The 14700-nt window shown below is 37.2% G+C and overlaps 1 protein-coding gene across 5 annotated transcripts in view; it reads left to right on the top strand.

Moving 5' to 3' along the window:
- LOC118276042 (protein TANC2) overlaps window positions 1–14700 on the top strand; it is a 310683-nt gene that overhangs the window by 280064 nt on the left and 15919 nt on the right. For 3 of the 5 annotated variants that reach the window (XM_050707485.1, XM_050707484.1, XM_035594174.2), the window contains 2 exons: window positions 10474–10884; window positions 11634–11747. In XM_050707485.1, coding sequence (XP_050563442.1) covers window positions 10474–10884; window positions 11634–11747 — 525 coding nt within the window. Of the gene's footprint in view, window positions 1–2080; window positions 2115–10473; window positions 10885–11633; window positions 11748–14700 lie in introns of all 5 variants that reach the window. The other 2 variants (XM_050707487.1, XM_050707486.1) reach the window with 2 other exon arrangements.

The raw sequence follows: 14700 nt of genomic DNA, 5'->3' as shown, positions 1-14700 counted from the left end.
AGTAGCCTTCTACATTGTTTCTGTGCGGAGGGGTCTCCGATTGATTCCTGGTTCAGATTCTAATGAAAGAACAATGATTCGAAATTATAAAAAGTTGAAAACTTGCGCTACTGGCCCTCTTTATGGGATAGGTATATTAAATGAAAAATAACTTTTCTTGTTTAGACTTCAATACAATCAAACACTTGAACTTGAACACTGACTTTCTCAGATTTATGTACATATATGTACTTTCTAAGATTATTTAGACACCACTGACAAACCTTCTCCGTGCGAGAAGAGCTAACCTTTAGTCAGCAATGCCCACTGACTAACTAGGTTGTTAAAGTAAAAAAAGAGTTATCAAACATGTGAGGTTATACCTTAAACTAAACACATCGCACAACCAGTCAAAATCAATTCAGTCCTTTAATACAATAGCATCAGAAATAATTTAATAACCCCAAGACAGTATGCAAACGAACCAATAGAATACCGAAGCCCTAACATTATTTCATTTACCGCTGCGTCTCCAGATCTGAACAATTTAACCGCGCCGTTAACTTGATGAACGACAGTTATCCAGTTTAACTATAACCATTACTTCAGGATAAGAGAAATTTAACTGTTTTCCTAATACAAAAGTGTGTCGTTAAATGTCTTATGGTTAAAGACAAAAGTTAAATTATTGAGGTTTAATATTAATTAGAGAGCCAATTTAAATTTAAATGGACCACCTAGATGAGAGTTATGTACTAAATTGTACACATTTTTATGGTAAAGCCTGATAAACGAGTAAAATAAGAAATAAAAACCTGATGGTAAGCAATTGCCGTCGTCCATGGATAACCGAAACACTAGAGGCGTTACAAGTGGGTGTCTTTTGGGGTTATGAATTTAAAGATTCTTGGGGAATCGGGCATTGGAAAGATTGAGAAAGGGAGCAATCATAAGATTTTTTTTCAAAATTATGTCCTTGCCTAGGTAATTGAAGACTACAAACAATAGACCTCACAAAATTAAACTTCAAACAACTAAAACACACATCTACCCTTCAATAATGAATACAAAACTACATGATCACATACCTCAAAGATTTCCATATGCAATATTGTCGTCGGCTCTGCGCGCGCGCAGGCCATAAATCTTCGCAACTCTGTATAGATCTGTAGATCATTCAGACGTGAAGTGATCTACGGCTGTTCGCAGATGTCTATATGTCAAAAAGTACTGTATCTGGGTGTTTGTGGTCGAAATGGGGTAAGCAGAGTGAGTGGTGACACAGTTTTGGGTCATGTGTTTGGTTATTGTGTGTGGAAAGTGTATTTAGTTATGTTTTTGAAAATTGGACTTTGGTGACTTTTGTAGGGCTTTAGGCGTACTCATATTCTATGGAAACTTTGGCCTGCATCAATGTTCTCGGTTAAAAATAAATAAAGTCTATGGAAATTACCTGCCTTCTGTAAAAAATTGAATTAGATACGTCAAATCAAAATCTATATTCGAATCGAAGGAATGTAATAGGCAAATCAAAATTAGGATTTTTTATACATAATTGAAGAAGAAGAAGACTGCCTCGTTGGTCGAGTGGTCGCAAGTGCGACTGCCGAACAAGGGGTCTCGGGTTCGATTCCCGAGTCGGGCAAAGTATTACTGTGCTTTTTATGGATTTTCGAAAAAATTTTCGGTAGTAGCACGGAGACTGGAATTGTGTCCAGTATATGGCAATAGGCTCACCTCCTATTACATGGGACTTATAACACAAATGGTGAAAAGTGGGTGTACATTGTACAGCGGCATTACATGCCGTTATGTGCAGGTGCACCTCTGCCTACCCCTTCGGGGGTAAAAGGCGTGACGTTGTGTGTATGTGTATACATAATTGATATCTTCCGGCCATAAGGGGTAAGCGGGATCATACATTCAATGGAGAAAAATTCAATATCACATAAAAATGTCGCTTACCGTCTCTTGGTCGGAAAGCATCGATATTTAATGGGGTGGCATAATAGATGTTATGTATAGTCTTAGGCCTAAAATAAAATATCTACATTTATAAGAAAATTCAACAAAACTGATATTTATTTTCTTTGTTATAAAGGTACCAGTACTGTAAAGGATACTCCTCAGCGTGCGTGAGTCAATCATGATATTAAACTAATGAAAACAATTAAAATAATACCCAATAACAACGGGTTACGGTCTAATATCAATTGCTTTACTCACGCATTGTAAAACCTTATTTTTTAAATACATATATGTAACATCTTTAACTTGATTCCTGTTAATCCCTGGGTCGAAATAAAATTAATTTTATAGGTACGACAATTCTCGATTTGAGATTCTAAATTGAAACTTCTGAGTCCTAAGTACGAGTTTGTATTACGTTTAACGAGATCGAAAAGAGAGCGCGTTCGACGCTGTGATTGGTTGGTTTATTCGCGCCGGTCAATCATAGCGCTCAACACGTCGTCTTCGTGTCGTTTCCGTTCAACGTAAAGCAGACTTGTACTAAGGACGGCCAATCAGAGCACCGAACGCGCTCTTTTTTTGTCGGTTCAACGTAAGGCAAACTTGTACTAAGAGTACTGGACTTAAACATAAAAATGAATCGTTAAATGTGTTGCTAAGCGTAAATCTCATTCAATCATTAGTGTTTTGTTGAGTTTGTTATTGTTAAGAGAAGTTTCTAGTATACGAAAATTCCAAAAAAAAAAACTAAAATTGTGGTCTATTAGTAAACAAATATAAATTACACAACACCATACATGTTACAAAATAACTAGGTATTTTGTACTTATGTTATTACACCATTGACCACAAAATATCACAATAACTATATTTCTCTAATCATCACATACAAAGCCAAGACAACCTCGTGATTACCACAGTTGCATTTCTGTGGTTACTGTTGAACCACATAATTAAACCATCTGCTCATAATAAAGGTACAAGTATTAATATCTGCTGTGTTATGGTATTTACAATTATATAAAAGAAAATAACTGCCTTTAAAAGTTTTTGAGTGTGAACCTCAATTTTTTTTTAAACTTTTCCTTTAACCAAACGCGAGATAATCGCGCACAAACAAACATACATATAGGTCAAACTGAGAACCTCCTTATTTTTGAAGTCGGTTAAAAAATACCTGTAACACACTTTTTATTCCCAGAAAATGTAGTCAGAACCTATTAATACGTGACTTACCCAGTTAGTTTTTTTTCTTATAATAAATTTTATCAATTTCTTCATTAGCTATCAAAAAACCAATCAATCATACTTACTTTTAAATTCTGTGACAGTTTTGAGAAATTAAACCTGAAAAAAATACCGTACTTTTATGTAATAGTTACTTAACCCAGTCCTTAGCAATTGTTTTTGGTACACAATCGTAAAAAGTCAGTCAGTACTCTTAGTATGCAGGCGCTTTCGGCGATTTGATTGATTAGTTTATTTGAGCCGGGAAATTAGAGCGCTTGTTTCGATTACTTTAAATGCAAAGCAAACTTATACTAAGGGCACAGAACTTTCATACAACCGTCTCTACTCCTAATTTCTTCCCACTAAATACCATCACACTCGACTTGACAAAAAATGCTAATTCCCATAACTTGATCCGCGGGTCGTAGTAAATTAACGGCCGCATGATTAATTGGTTCAATTAACGACTAGATTACCACATTAGTCAGATGTGACTTTATTATACTGTGGTGATGTCTGGGAATGTGGACCTATGGTCAAATATATCATGGCGTAGACATAGATGAGGTGAAATGTTGTTAAAGGAAGTTTGGGATAGGAGTTTGTTAATTAATTGTTTCAAGAAATAATGAATAGCAATTTTAAATACCTACATAAAAAAAACATAGTTTAATAGTTAAACGGTTTTAATAAGCTCTCTATTCCACCATAGACCATAGCTATTTGTAAAAATAATATTAAAATATTGTATTGTCATCTAGATTAAGAGAGTGTTCCAAATATCAGATCGATCTGTGGTCAGGGCAGAAGTAAAATTTCAATCACTAAGCAGGAGTACCTAGGAACATGATGGTTTTTAGTCAATAAGAGTCTGACACTGCCTCTCTCTTGCCTCACACTATGAAGAGTGGAGATTTAGATTATTTTGCTCTTCAATAAAAAATGCACTCCCTGTTCCCAAATATGAGAGTTTGATAACAGAGAATTAGATAGACTTGTTGTTCGACAGGGGGACAATCCGAATCCATTATCAGACTGAGAAGTAGGTACATCTCTATATCTATCTTCTAACGTATCATTCCAAAGTTCGAATCACTAATTACTATAGAATTTGTCAAGGGTATCACAGTTACTATTTCTGATTGTAGAAAAAAATGGCGGCTTTAATTCTGAGGTCTACCGATGCAAATCGATCATTAAGCCATGGCGAATGTGCATTTTGTATGCTTACGCGGATGTTAAATATAAATAAACATTGAATGTTTTTATAAAATATTCGACATTTCATAGAGATTGTTTTCCATGAATCTTAAACCTGAATACGTCTGTACACTGCTTTACGAAGATCTCTTTCTTTAAAGGTCATTGTGCTTGTCTAGCAAGTTAGGGATTACATTTAGTTCTATGCCTTTCATAACTATTAAAACATCCTTTTAACCGAGTTCAAGAAAAGGAGGTTCTCAGTTTGACCTGAATGTATGTCTGTGCGTCATTATCTCGCGTTCAGCTAAACCGATTTGAATGCGATTGATTTTCAGCATATTATTTTTTATTTTTAGATTTTTTTTGTTTTTGAAGGGGAAAATCATCCAATGACTTCTGCATAAGCCCTATATGTGATTATTAACTTTAGATTTAGGAGAAGGTTTTAGGTTTTTAGGTTTAAGTCTGGTGACTTAAGAAGAAATTGAGGTTCGCAGTTTAAATTGTGAAGGTGTCAGTATACAGAATTTCATCTAAATCCGTTCTGTAATTTCAGCGTGATTGGTAGCCAAATATACAAACAAACAAACTTTCACATTAATAATATTAGTGTGATGATAACTGGAACGAAAAAATAAAGACATTTTTATGTCCAGGAGAAAGGAGATTGCTCCTTAATTATTTCAGCCAATTTGTGCCCGGTTTTATAACTCAATCATGTTCTCGAAACCAATAAATATGAATTCTTAACAATGAATAATTGTGAAAACTGTAGCAATAAGCTATTGCAGCAATATAAAGCGTTTCCTGCTTTAAAACAATTAATTTGTATAGTTTAATTAATATTATAAATGAGAAAGTAACTGTTTGTTTGTTTAATCCGCTGTCACGGCCAAACTGATGAGCTAATTTTAATGAAATTTGATACATAGATGTGCTAGAAAATTGTGTTTGTCTAAAATACTACCTGGTTTATCAAGTATTCGATTGTTATCGATTAAGACTTAGGTTTCTTTCAGGATTTTTAACCGACTTCCCGATTCTACAAAAAATTGCAGTTTTAGTATTATCCTCTAATCTTATAGTGTCACATAGGTGCTCCATAAAATAAATGCACTTATGATTACAATTTCGAAGAATTAAGGTGTATATTGCTATTTTTATGTAACTACAGATGATAAAGGAATCATATTTGTCCATTCATGACACGGTTGTCAAGATAAAGTTTTATAAAAACAAGCAATAAAGCTGTTTATCAGCGGATAATAGTTGTTTCTGAGAAATTTGTGAATTACTAGTAAAACCTAATAACATAACGTATAGGTTGTAGATAGCCCCAATCGTTGTTCAAGGTGAAACCTAAAATATAGGTAGTAATATAGGTAATAGTATTAAGTGTTCCGTATATACCCATAAAACCATATATTTTAAGACTTTGTGAACACTAATGTGACTACCAAAGAAGTGGAAAGACTATGTTAAATTCTGCTGACCAAAAGTCTCTTCTCACACGGAGAAGGTTTGAACATTAATCACCACGCTTGCTCAAGACGGGTTGGCAATGACATCACCAACGAGTCAAGTAACTATAATCTAAATAGAAGAAAGGCATTACATAATTGTAAACTAGAACAGATCACAAACAGCCTTGAACTATCAGCTATTCTGAATGAGACCGTAGGAGGGAAAGCAGAGGCGGTGAGCATGTAGGAAGATCATGCGAACAATATCAATAGATCCAATAGTACTAATGAAAGGGTATGAAGGCTAAACTATAGAAATACTAGATTTGATTAAGCAGGTAGCAGAAGTATGAATGATCACATCATCACACTTCACACTAATTACACTAATATGATAAGGGAAAAAAATTGTTTGTTTGTTTGGATGTTTCTTCGTCATTCACGCTGATGCTGAAACTACTGAGCGTATTGTGATGAAATTTAGTTTACAGCCAATTTATGAGCTGACTTGGGTGTGACATAATGTTTATTTGAGCTAAGTAGCTTTTTTATTAGATGCTGTCTTGTGTATCTTTCTCATTACGCGGACCATATTTTGCCTTCTATGTGGTCTATATCCTCTATGTCCATAAAGGATCCGGTGCCTCCCCATACTCCTGATAGGTACTGATGGCTACCGGCCAGCTAAACTAACTGATGACCAGCCTATGGGATTTTTAAACTAAGCACATTTGTATGCCCTTATGAAAGACTAATTTTAATTCAGTCTAAACAAAATTTTAAAATGTATACAACCCATTCATTGTAAGACTGACCTCGACATATTACTAATACCTACAGACTGTAACCGCAATTCCTCAAACCAGATACGGAATACTGAACCATACAGTGCTATCTTATCAGACCAGATTCTAAGAAACATGTGCGACTAAACGTAATGGTAAAATTACCAGTACTCGTAACATGAGTTTTATACATGTATTGTACATATGACAAACTTTATGAACAGTCTGCTGACAATCTGCTGGACTGGGCCTTCTCTACGTTTGCGTTTAAAATCACAATGAAAAGATTACCAAGTAAAAAACTTCTATTTTTAATTGTATAAGCCGGTAAACCAGCTGACGGTTCACCTGATGGTAAGCAAAGCAATGGAAACCTGAAACACCAGAGGCGTTACACGTGCTTTACCGGCCTTTTGGATTTTGAATTTAAAGGTTGTTGGGTAATCGGGGATTGGGAAAATTGGGAGGGGGAGGTAATTGGGCCTCCACTAACCTCACTTACACAGCGGAACACAACGCAAGCGTTGTTTCACGTCGTTATCTTTCTCCGCTCGAGTCGGCCAAAGCATAGCTCTCCCACACTAAATCTAGCAACAAAAACATCTTTAAACAATTACTTAAACTAGTACGTAAAGTATAAACAAATAGGTTTTGCTCTAGACCAAAACAATCACCTTACTAACCTAAAAATAACGGCAAACAACAAAACATAATAACGCTGTCTGGCTATACTAGACAAAAAACTTTAAACCACTAAGAAATTGATGAGTTCTCTGAGAGAAAATTACTTTAATATTCCTATTGAGGCGTGACTTAAACCCGTTTGTGTTAAAACCAACTTAACTGTATCATCCCTTGAATTCAAATGTAGATTTAAAACCTATAGGGATAGAGAATATATTCGTCTGCAAGGGTCGTAAACTGATGGTATAATTAAGTTTGTAGACGCAGTCGCAAATGATTTTTTACCTTCAGTCGATTTGCGTGAGTCAGCGTCCGTTGCCAGACAAGCCTCATACCATGGGGCTTATGGTGTGAACTACTATCGTTTACTATGGGAACTATACATAGGATTCTGTGGTATAAGTAAATGGAGTTTGATATGTATAGTAAGGATGTTTTATGGATTTCAATTTTCAAAATTCTTATTACATAGTACATACATAGTTGTGTTCAGTCTGGTGTTCAGATTTTAAAGAATATGTTGTAGTAGTTTTTATCAACCAAACAAAACTAAATTTCCATTACATTAGCACACTACATCATGTGGTAACTCCAATACTATATCTCCAAATCGATTAAAAAGCAGCACGTAGGTTTTACGTTGCCAATATCTTAATTTATTTGTACTGTACACTGTACACGAAGGAATGCAAAATTTCGTGGTAGACAGAGCAAAAACAATGAAGCCGTTAGATAATTGACTCGACTGGCATGCCATGCTACCGTAGACCCCATGCGGCTATGATTTCATCATAGCCAAAAATAGCCTCTGTTTTTAATGCCTAAATTATATCTAGATTAATAGTACGCATGTGTCATTTTTATTCGCGTTGGTCTTAATATATATGTAGCTGAATGAAAGTAAACATAATCATATTTATTTGAAAAAATAATGATGTTTATAGTTTATCCAATCCGGGAATAAACTTTAACGGTTTCACTGTGAAGTCTCTTTTAATTATAATGATTTTTCAGCTTACTCAAGTAAGCATTTGACAAGGAACTCGACTAGTTTCAAGCCATGCTAGAGGCTCGTATTCATGAGCAACATTCCGCGACACACGACGCCGGGACTGTCACGCTTCTACTTTCTCTATCTCTCTCTTTCCCTAAATTCGTTTAACACTATCAATCAAGCAAACACAGCCCAAAACTAATATCATTTCCGTATTCTTCCAAAAGTAAATAAATGTCAAATAGCCGAAATAAATTAACATACTAATGTGTATACCTTTGAGAAATAAATTAAAATAATCAACATCGTGTTGAAAGGTGTGATTAATAAGATTTTATCAGATTAGTTTTTGGAGAATACGAAAAATTTATTTCTTGAGCATATAAATAATTTTGGCCTATCCAGAAATAGACATTACTCACCAATCACGCTAACAACTAAAAACTGCAATATACACCAAAATCGTTTACTTCAAAAAGACACTGTATTTTCAAAAGCCATAAAACTAATTTTACTTTGCACTCATTATTTATTTTTGCCCCATAAAAATCTTTACTTAAACAATTTATAGACAATATCAAAATATTAAACCACGATGCTTACGTTTAAGGGTTTAATAAATAACCATTATGCCTTTACACGACTATCATCGATACTTAATGTTGTCTTATCTACAAAAAATAATCTTAAACTGCACCTTTTAAACATTTCATAAGGTAACTCCTTTTTACTCTCTAAAGGTAGGTCCTATTAATCCTTTTAAGCAGACTAGTGCACTTTTTATAGCCTTATTTGTGATATGTCATTGGCTAAAAAAGAACTCTGATTTTGCCCTTTATGTTAAGAGTCTTTGAAGCACTGAATCTTAAAAGTGCAAAGTAATATGTATTACATTTTAACCACCCAAGGAAATTTATGAGGCACGGTCTTTTCTGTTAAGTAGTAAGTTCTATAGTACCAAACTCTATAACATTACTTTAGACTTTGCTATCTATACAAATTCACGTGAAAACTTTGCTTACACTATGTAATGCTTTTTTTATGTGATCACCAAACACTACCTTCTTCAAACCAGTCAATAATACTACTCTCCATTTAAGATCATACTCAATTACTAGACACTGTAAACAACTAAACTCTTTTCACAAGTACCATAACAAAACTTGCGTATTCTAGAAAAAAAGTATCAATTATGTCACGTACTCTTACATCAAGAGACTCATAAATTATCTTTAACTGCCTTCATTAACCTGCACGACGTCATAAACACGTTATTCGCCTGTCACTTACAGGGGAAGCATTTTGGTAAAGGTCAGAAAAGGAAAGCGAGAATGCAGCCTCATATAACTCACTTCAAGACTGCCCAGCACGCACTCCGTCTCAAAATGTTCAATTCAATTAATTGACGCCAGAGTTAATCCTGTTAATTTGAAACAAAAAAACTAATTTCGCCCACAATCCTCAGACGGTAATATAAAGAAAAGAAAAACCTGTAAAAGAGCTCGCGGTATGCGCATACGACGGTCAATCTTCTCATAATGTCATTTGTCCGTGGAATCAGGACACGGCGCGAGCTTTAACGTACGGCGGAGCGAGACAACACATCATCGCCTCGCCACCCCGCCTCGTGAGGCAACACGTCTCGTATTTAATTACTTCGTTTGCAGACACTTGATTTACGAATCGCTTAATTTGAAAGTGTTGATTTAAGTTTTGATGAGAGAGCCTGCTTCACCAGAAGTTATAACGACACCCACGTATAAATCAGTTTGTTTTAAACTCAACCGCCCGTAACATGAGAAATGTGAGGACATAAACATATTTATGACGCAATTACATTAATTTTCGAGATATAAAAGTACATGTATAGCAAGGAAACATTAGTGAACCATTAAACATCGTAAAAACTCAGTCATTTACTGTCGGCCCATAACTCCATTTAAATTCCGACGCAACATCCTCATTCGATATAATTGCTTATAACAGTCCGCCGCTGTACAGTTCAAATTATATTATTATCCTAAGCTAGAATAACTTCAAGGGTCGTTATTGTGTAAATCGATTGCCACGCATGGAGCGCCATGCGCTGTCGCATACTAATCGGAGAGTGACACAACCAGCGTTATAATCAAAACAATATTAACATGCTTCATTCCTGTTGCAGACTTGGCGGCGATACGTCAACTGCTGGAGAGCGAGACGGGAGGCACCACCTGTCCCAGCTGTAACATGCCCTTTGACAAGGGCAAGAAGAGGAAACTGATCGACACTTGCGGGCATGAGCGATGCTACTCGTGCATGTTCAGGAACGAGGCTTGTCCGACGTGCGCGAGGAATAACCAGGCCCAGCGGCGGCCGGTCATGGAGAGGTACACTCCCTCGCCGCAGCGGCAGGAGCCCGACTGGCAGGCGCCACACCGCCTGCCCAAGCCACCGAAGCAACCCTCCAACCTAGCACAGAGCTGCCCCACACCACCGCACACCAGGAGAAGATTCTTCCTGAGCCCCAAATCGCTCCGCAGTCCCTTCGGGCAGCGCGCGCGCCACTCGCACGACAACCACGTGCCCCTTTCCGGTAAGTAGTTCGCACGCACTCATATTTGCATACCCGTGGGCCTGCGCGTGGTAGCCGCGGATTTGCATCGTTGCGCAAGCGGCTGCACACGCAAGCTACACTTCATTGATCCCTTCTTGGGCAAAGTTGAAATCTCATTCACAAGCAGGTCGCGCAGCACCTCTCACTTCGATGGCCCGCTTTATGAGCTTTACGAAAACCGCGAGGATCCCTGCGCCGTAAATATCAGTGAGTGACAGTTGCGACACGCGCGCCCACGCAGCGCCGCGCCGGATGTACGTAGGGGTTCCTTAAAGGACCGGTTGTCTGTCTACTGTATTTATTAGTTAAAGTATAATTCCGTACTTTTGCAACGCTGCCCGCGCAGACAGCGGGCCGGCTGTGAACATTATCTCTGTATCTGTTACATTTTCCATTTCCATTAATTATATCATTCCGGTCCACCAGATTTCTTGGGTAATTGAAATATACACTTCGTTCACAGCTGTGAGTTTCTTAATAAACTATTAGTATCAATTCGCCACGGCCCTTGCCCCTTCACGTTTGTACTTAATCTGTCGATTGCTAACATTTCTATCTGTCGATATGAATAATGGTATCTTTTACAATTCGTAATGGTTTGTTAATGCGGCGAGGTGCAATTAGTTGACGATCGGCGTTCGATTGGGATCGTGTGATACAAATGTTACCGACTCCAGTGTTGATGGATGGTGAGAGATTTGTTGACGGTGTACTGGGTGCTTCTACAGGCTTGCCGGAGGAAGGGCCTCGGAATGCGGCGTGGCACAGCTTGGTGTTCAATAAGATCAGGTCGCTGTGGTCCACGCACTCCTCAGTGCCCCAAGGACTCAACCAACTGACAGGCACGAAGTCTTAATTTTGCATTGGAATGTGGATTATACCGATGTTGCTCATTTAATTGCAAATGTAGCTTTAAGAATCAATTATACGTTTGCATTTTAATGTTCTTAAATGTATTGTCAAGTTTCTGGAATCGATTTGGATTCGATAGTTGGATTATGTGGGGAACATACGACGAATAATTGATATGGTATGTTTCCCTGAACTGTATCGATTGATGGATCGATTAATGTGGTATCGATTGTTGCGGTAAATGAACAGATCGGTATTCAGTCCGCATTCCCTGGTGTAGCACGGTCGTCGTTTGATTTTTGCACATCTTATTGCCTGTACGCATCGCTCCGTGCGTTTGACACATAGCTTAGTACCGGTTTTACTTTACCATTGTCTATTTGCATTCTGTGTGTTTTTGAGTTTGTTTTGTGTTCAATTTTTAACGCTTGAACCATTTTTGTGTTGGATTTTATTTGAGTGTTAAGATTCCATGATTTATGTTGTAATACGCACATTATAATGCTAAGATGTTTATTTGCACAAAAATGTATATATCAGTGATTAATTTCATTAACCGATTTTTAATCGAAGCACAATTTTAACCGATATAAATACAATATTCACTCGCATGAATCATGAACGTATAGAACACGATGAAGACATGAGTAATCGATTCTTCAATCGAGATAAAGAATCGGTGACAAAAGTAACATCGATTTGTGGCCAAGATCATCAGTATCGATAAAAACTGATCGTGTCCGGAGATAAATACGAGAGGAATTATGATTTTCAAAACGTTTGTTGTGTGGATTATAAAGATTATTTGAATGGCAATATTTTTCTTCGGTACTATAAAATTTATTGAATTTATTTATAAGATGCTTTCTCAGGTACAATTAGTTATATTATACGGATATGAAATTGCTATTGAAATAACAGCAGCTTTTCTTTCTTTTTATTACATACACCGGTAAACTAGCAGACGGATCACCTGATGGTAAGCAATCGCCGCCGCCCATGGACACCCAAAACACCAGAGGCATTACAAGTACGTTGCCGGTCTTTTGGGGGTTAGGAATTTAAGCGTTGTTGAAGAATCGGGAATTGTGAAGAATACTTAGTAATTTGCATAGAATATGGAACAAAACTCCATATTCGATAATAAATTGTAAATAATTTAAACGTGTATAAAACACAAATAAACCTTTACCCAACACTTTAAAGAACAGCAGGATATGATATTTTATGCAATAACTGGCAATTTCATTCACGACCTAGTATTGCCAGACGACAAAACTCAGTGGGTAGTATGACGCGACGTGACTTTACTACGTAGGTTGGGTAGAGGTCGCTAGTTGTCACCGAGAGAGACGAGTGAGGGCGGGTCGTTGTCTACTCGGAACGGGTATTTGTATCAGTAAAAGTACTTAGGTAGTGTCGAGTTTGGCCTTTAATATGAACGAGAAAAAGAGAGGTAAAGTTTTTGGGACAGTTAATTGTTTTGATGTTTTTTATGTATAAAATTTTGGTGGTCTAAATACAAAAGGAAAAATCTAGTATTTGTGTAAATATTGATCCTATCGTTTACTTAATAAGTAATTTGCTTATTAACGACTGCACGGCTGGTTGGGCAACCGACTGCCGCACAATATGTAACGGGTTCGATTCCCGGACAGAGCAACTCTGTGCGTGATCCACAAAGTGTCGTTTCGGGTCTGAGTTTCATGTATATTAACTTGTATACTTCCGTTCTCAATTTTCCCAATCCCCGATTCCCCAACAACCCTTAAATTCCTAACTCCCAAAAGGCTTGTAACGCACTTGTAACGCCTCTGGTGTTTCGGGTGTCCTTAGGCAGCGGCAATTACTTACCATCAGGTGATCCATCTGATTTACCGGCTTGTAGCAAAAAAAAATAAAAACAAGCAGAAGATCTATTTAAAATCGCTACAGTTACCTCCAAACTGCTTAAGTTTAGAACTGTACTGTACTTGATAGTACATTCACATTACAAGTAAGTGAATGAGACATTTGTATTAGTTAAGGTTTGAAGTTATTGCAGTGTGGGTGATGTTATTGATTTTATAATTTGTACTATGTTATTGGATTAGACAATCTGGCGTGGTCGGCAGACATACTGTATCTCATTGTCACGATATTCTTGAGTTGAATTGGAACGAAGTAGACTTTTCGATTTTCTAAATGATATATTATGACGTAGGGCTGATGCCTGATCAGGAGCTGCGGATTACTTGGCGGTTACTGAGGCTTCAGCTCGAAAAGCAGGAGTAGGAACGGGATGGTTTTTAGTTAGTAAGAATCTGGCACTCCCTCTCGCCTCATCCAAGGCGGAAGAAGACATTAGATGACTTTCTTCCCTCAAAATAAAATGATATGACATCACATCTATACCAGGAATCGGATTACATAATCATCAAAGGCACGATTCAAAAACTAACCCTGACCCATTTCCACACTTCAACAACTAAAAACTTAACCCTAAAATGCTTTCCCCAAACCAGGAATTTACCCTCTTGACTCAAGATTCTCAACAAGGCAACATCAAGTAAGTCAACACCACGATCACTGCTCATACCCCGAACAAATGAAGCGTGTTACACCCGATACGATGCTTCCGTCATTGTTGTGAACACTGACCGATCATGTTGCTAACGTGTCTGGGTAACTCAGGTTTAAAGGTGACCCCGGCGTTTAAAGCGACCTTATGTGATGGTTTTATTAATCTGAGGGGCTTAGTACGAGTTAGTGAGAACGCGTTCAGCGCTGTGATTGGTCAGTTCATTGAAGCAGACCTATCACAGCGCCTTACCCAGCCTCGTTTCGATCTCGTTGAACTTAAAACCAAGGCCTCAGATCAGTCTGATTATAATGATTGTTTGTGTAAGATAACATTGAATGTTCAAACTCATTTCCCGAAGAATTAGACACGGGTATTTTAAA

This window comes from Spodoptera frugiperda, chromosome 31, assembly GCF_023101765.2.
Source record: "Spodoptera frugiperda isolate SF20-4 chromosome 31, AGI-APGP_CSIRO_Sfru_2.0, whole genome shotgun sequence".
Classification (NCBI taxonomy): Eukaryota; Metazoa; Arthropoda; class Insecta; order Lepidoptera; family Noctuidae; genus Spodoptera; species Spodoptera frugiperda.
The sequence above is the reverse complement of the archived record's forward strand: the minus strand, read 5'-3'. Positions and strand labels throughout refer to the sequence as shown.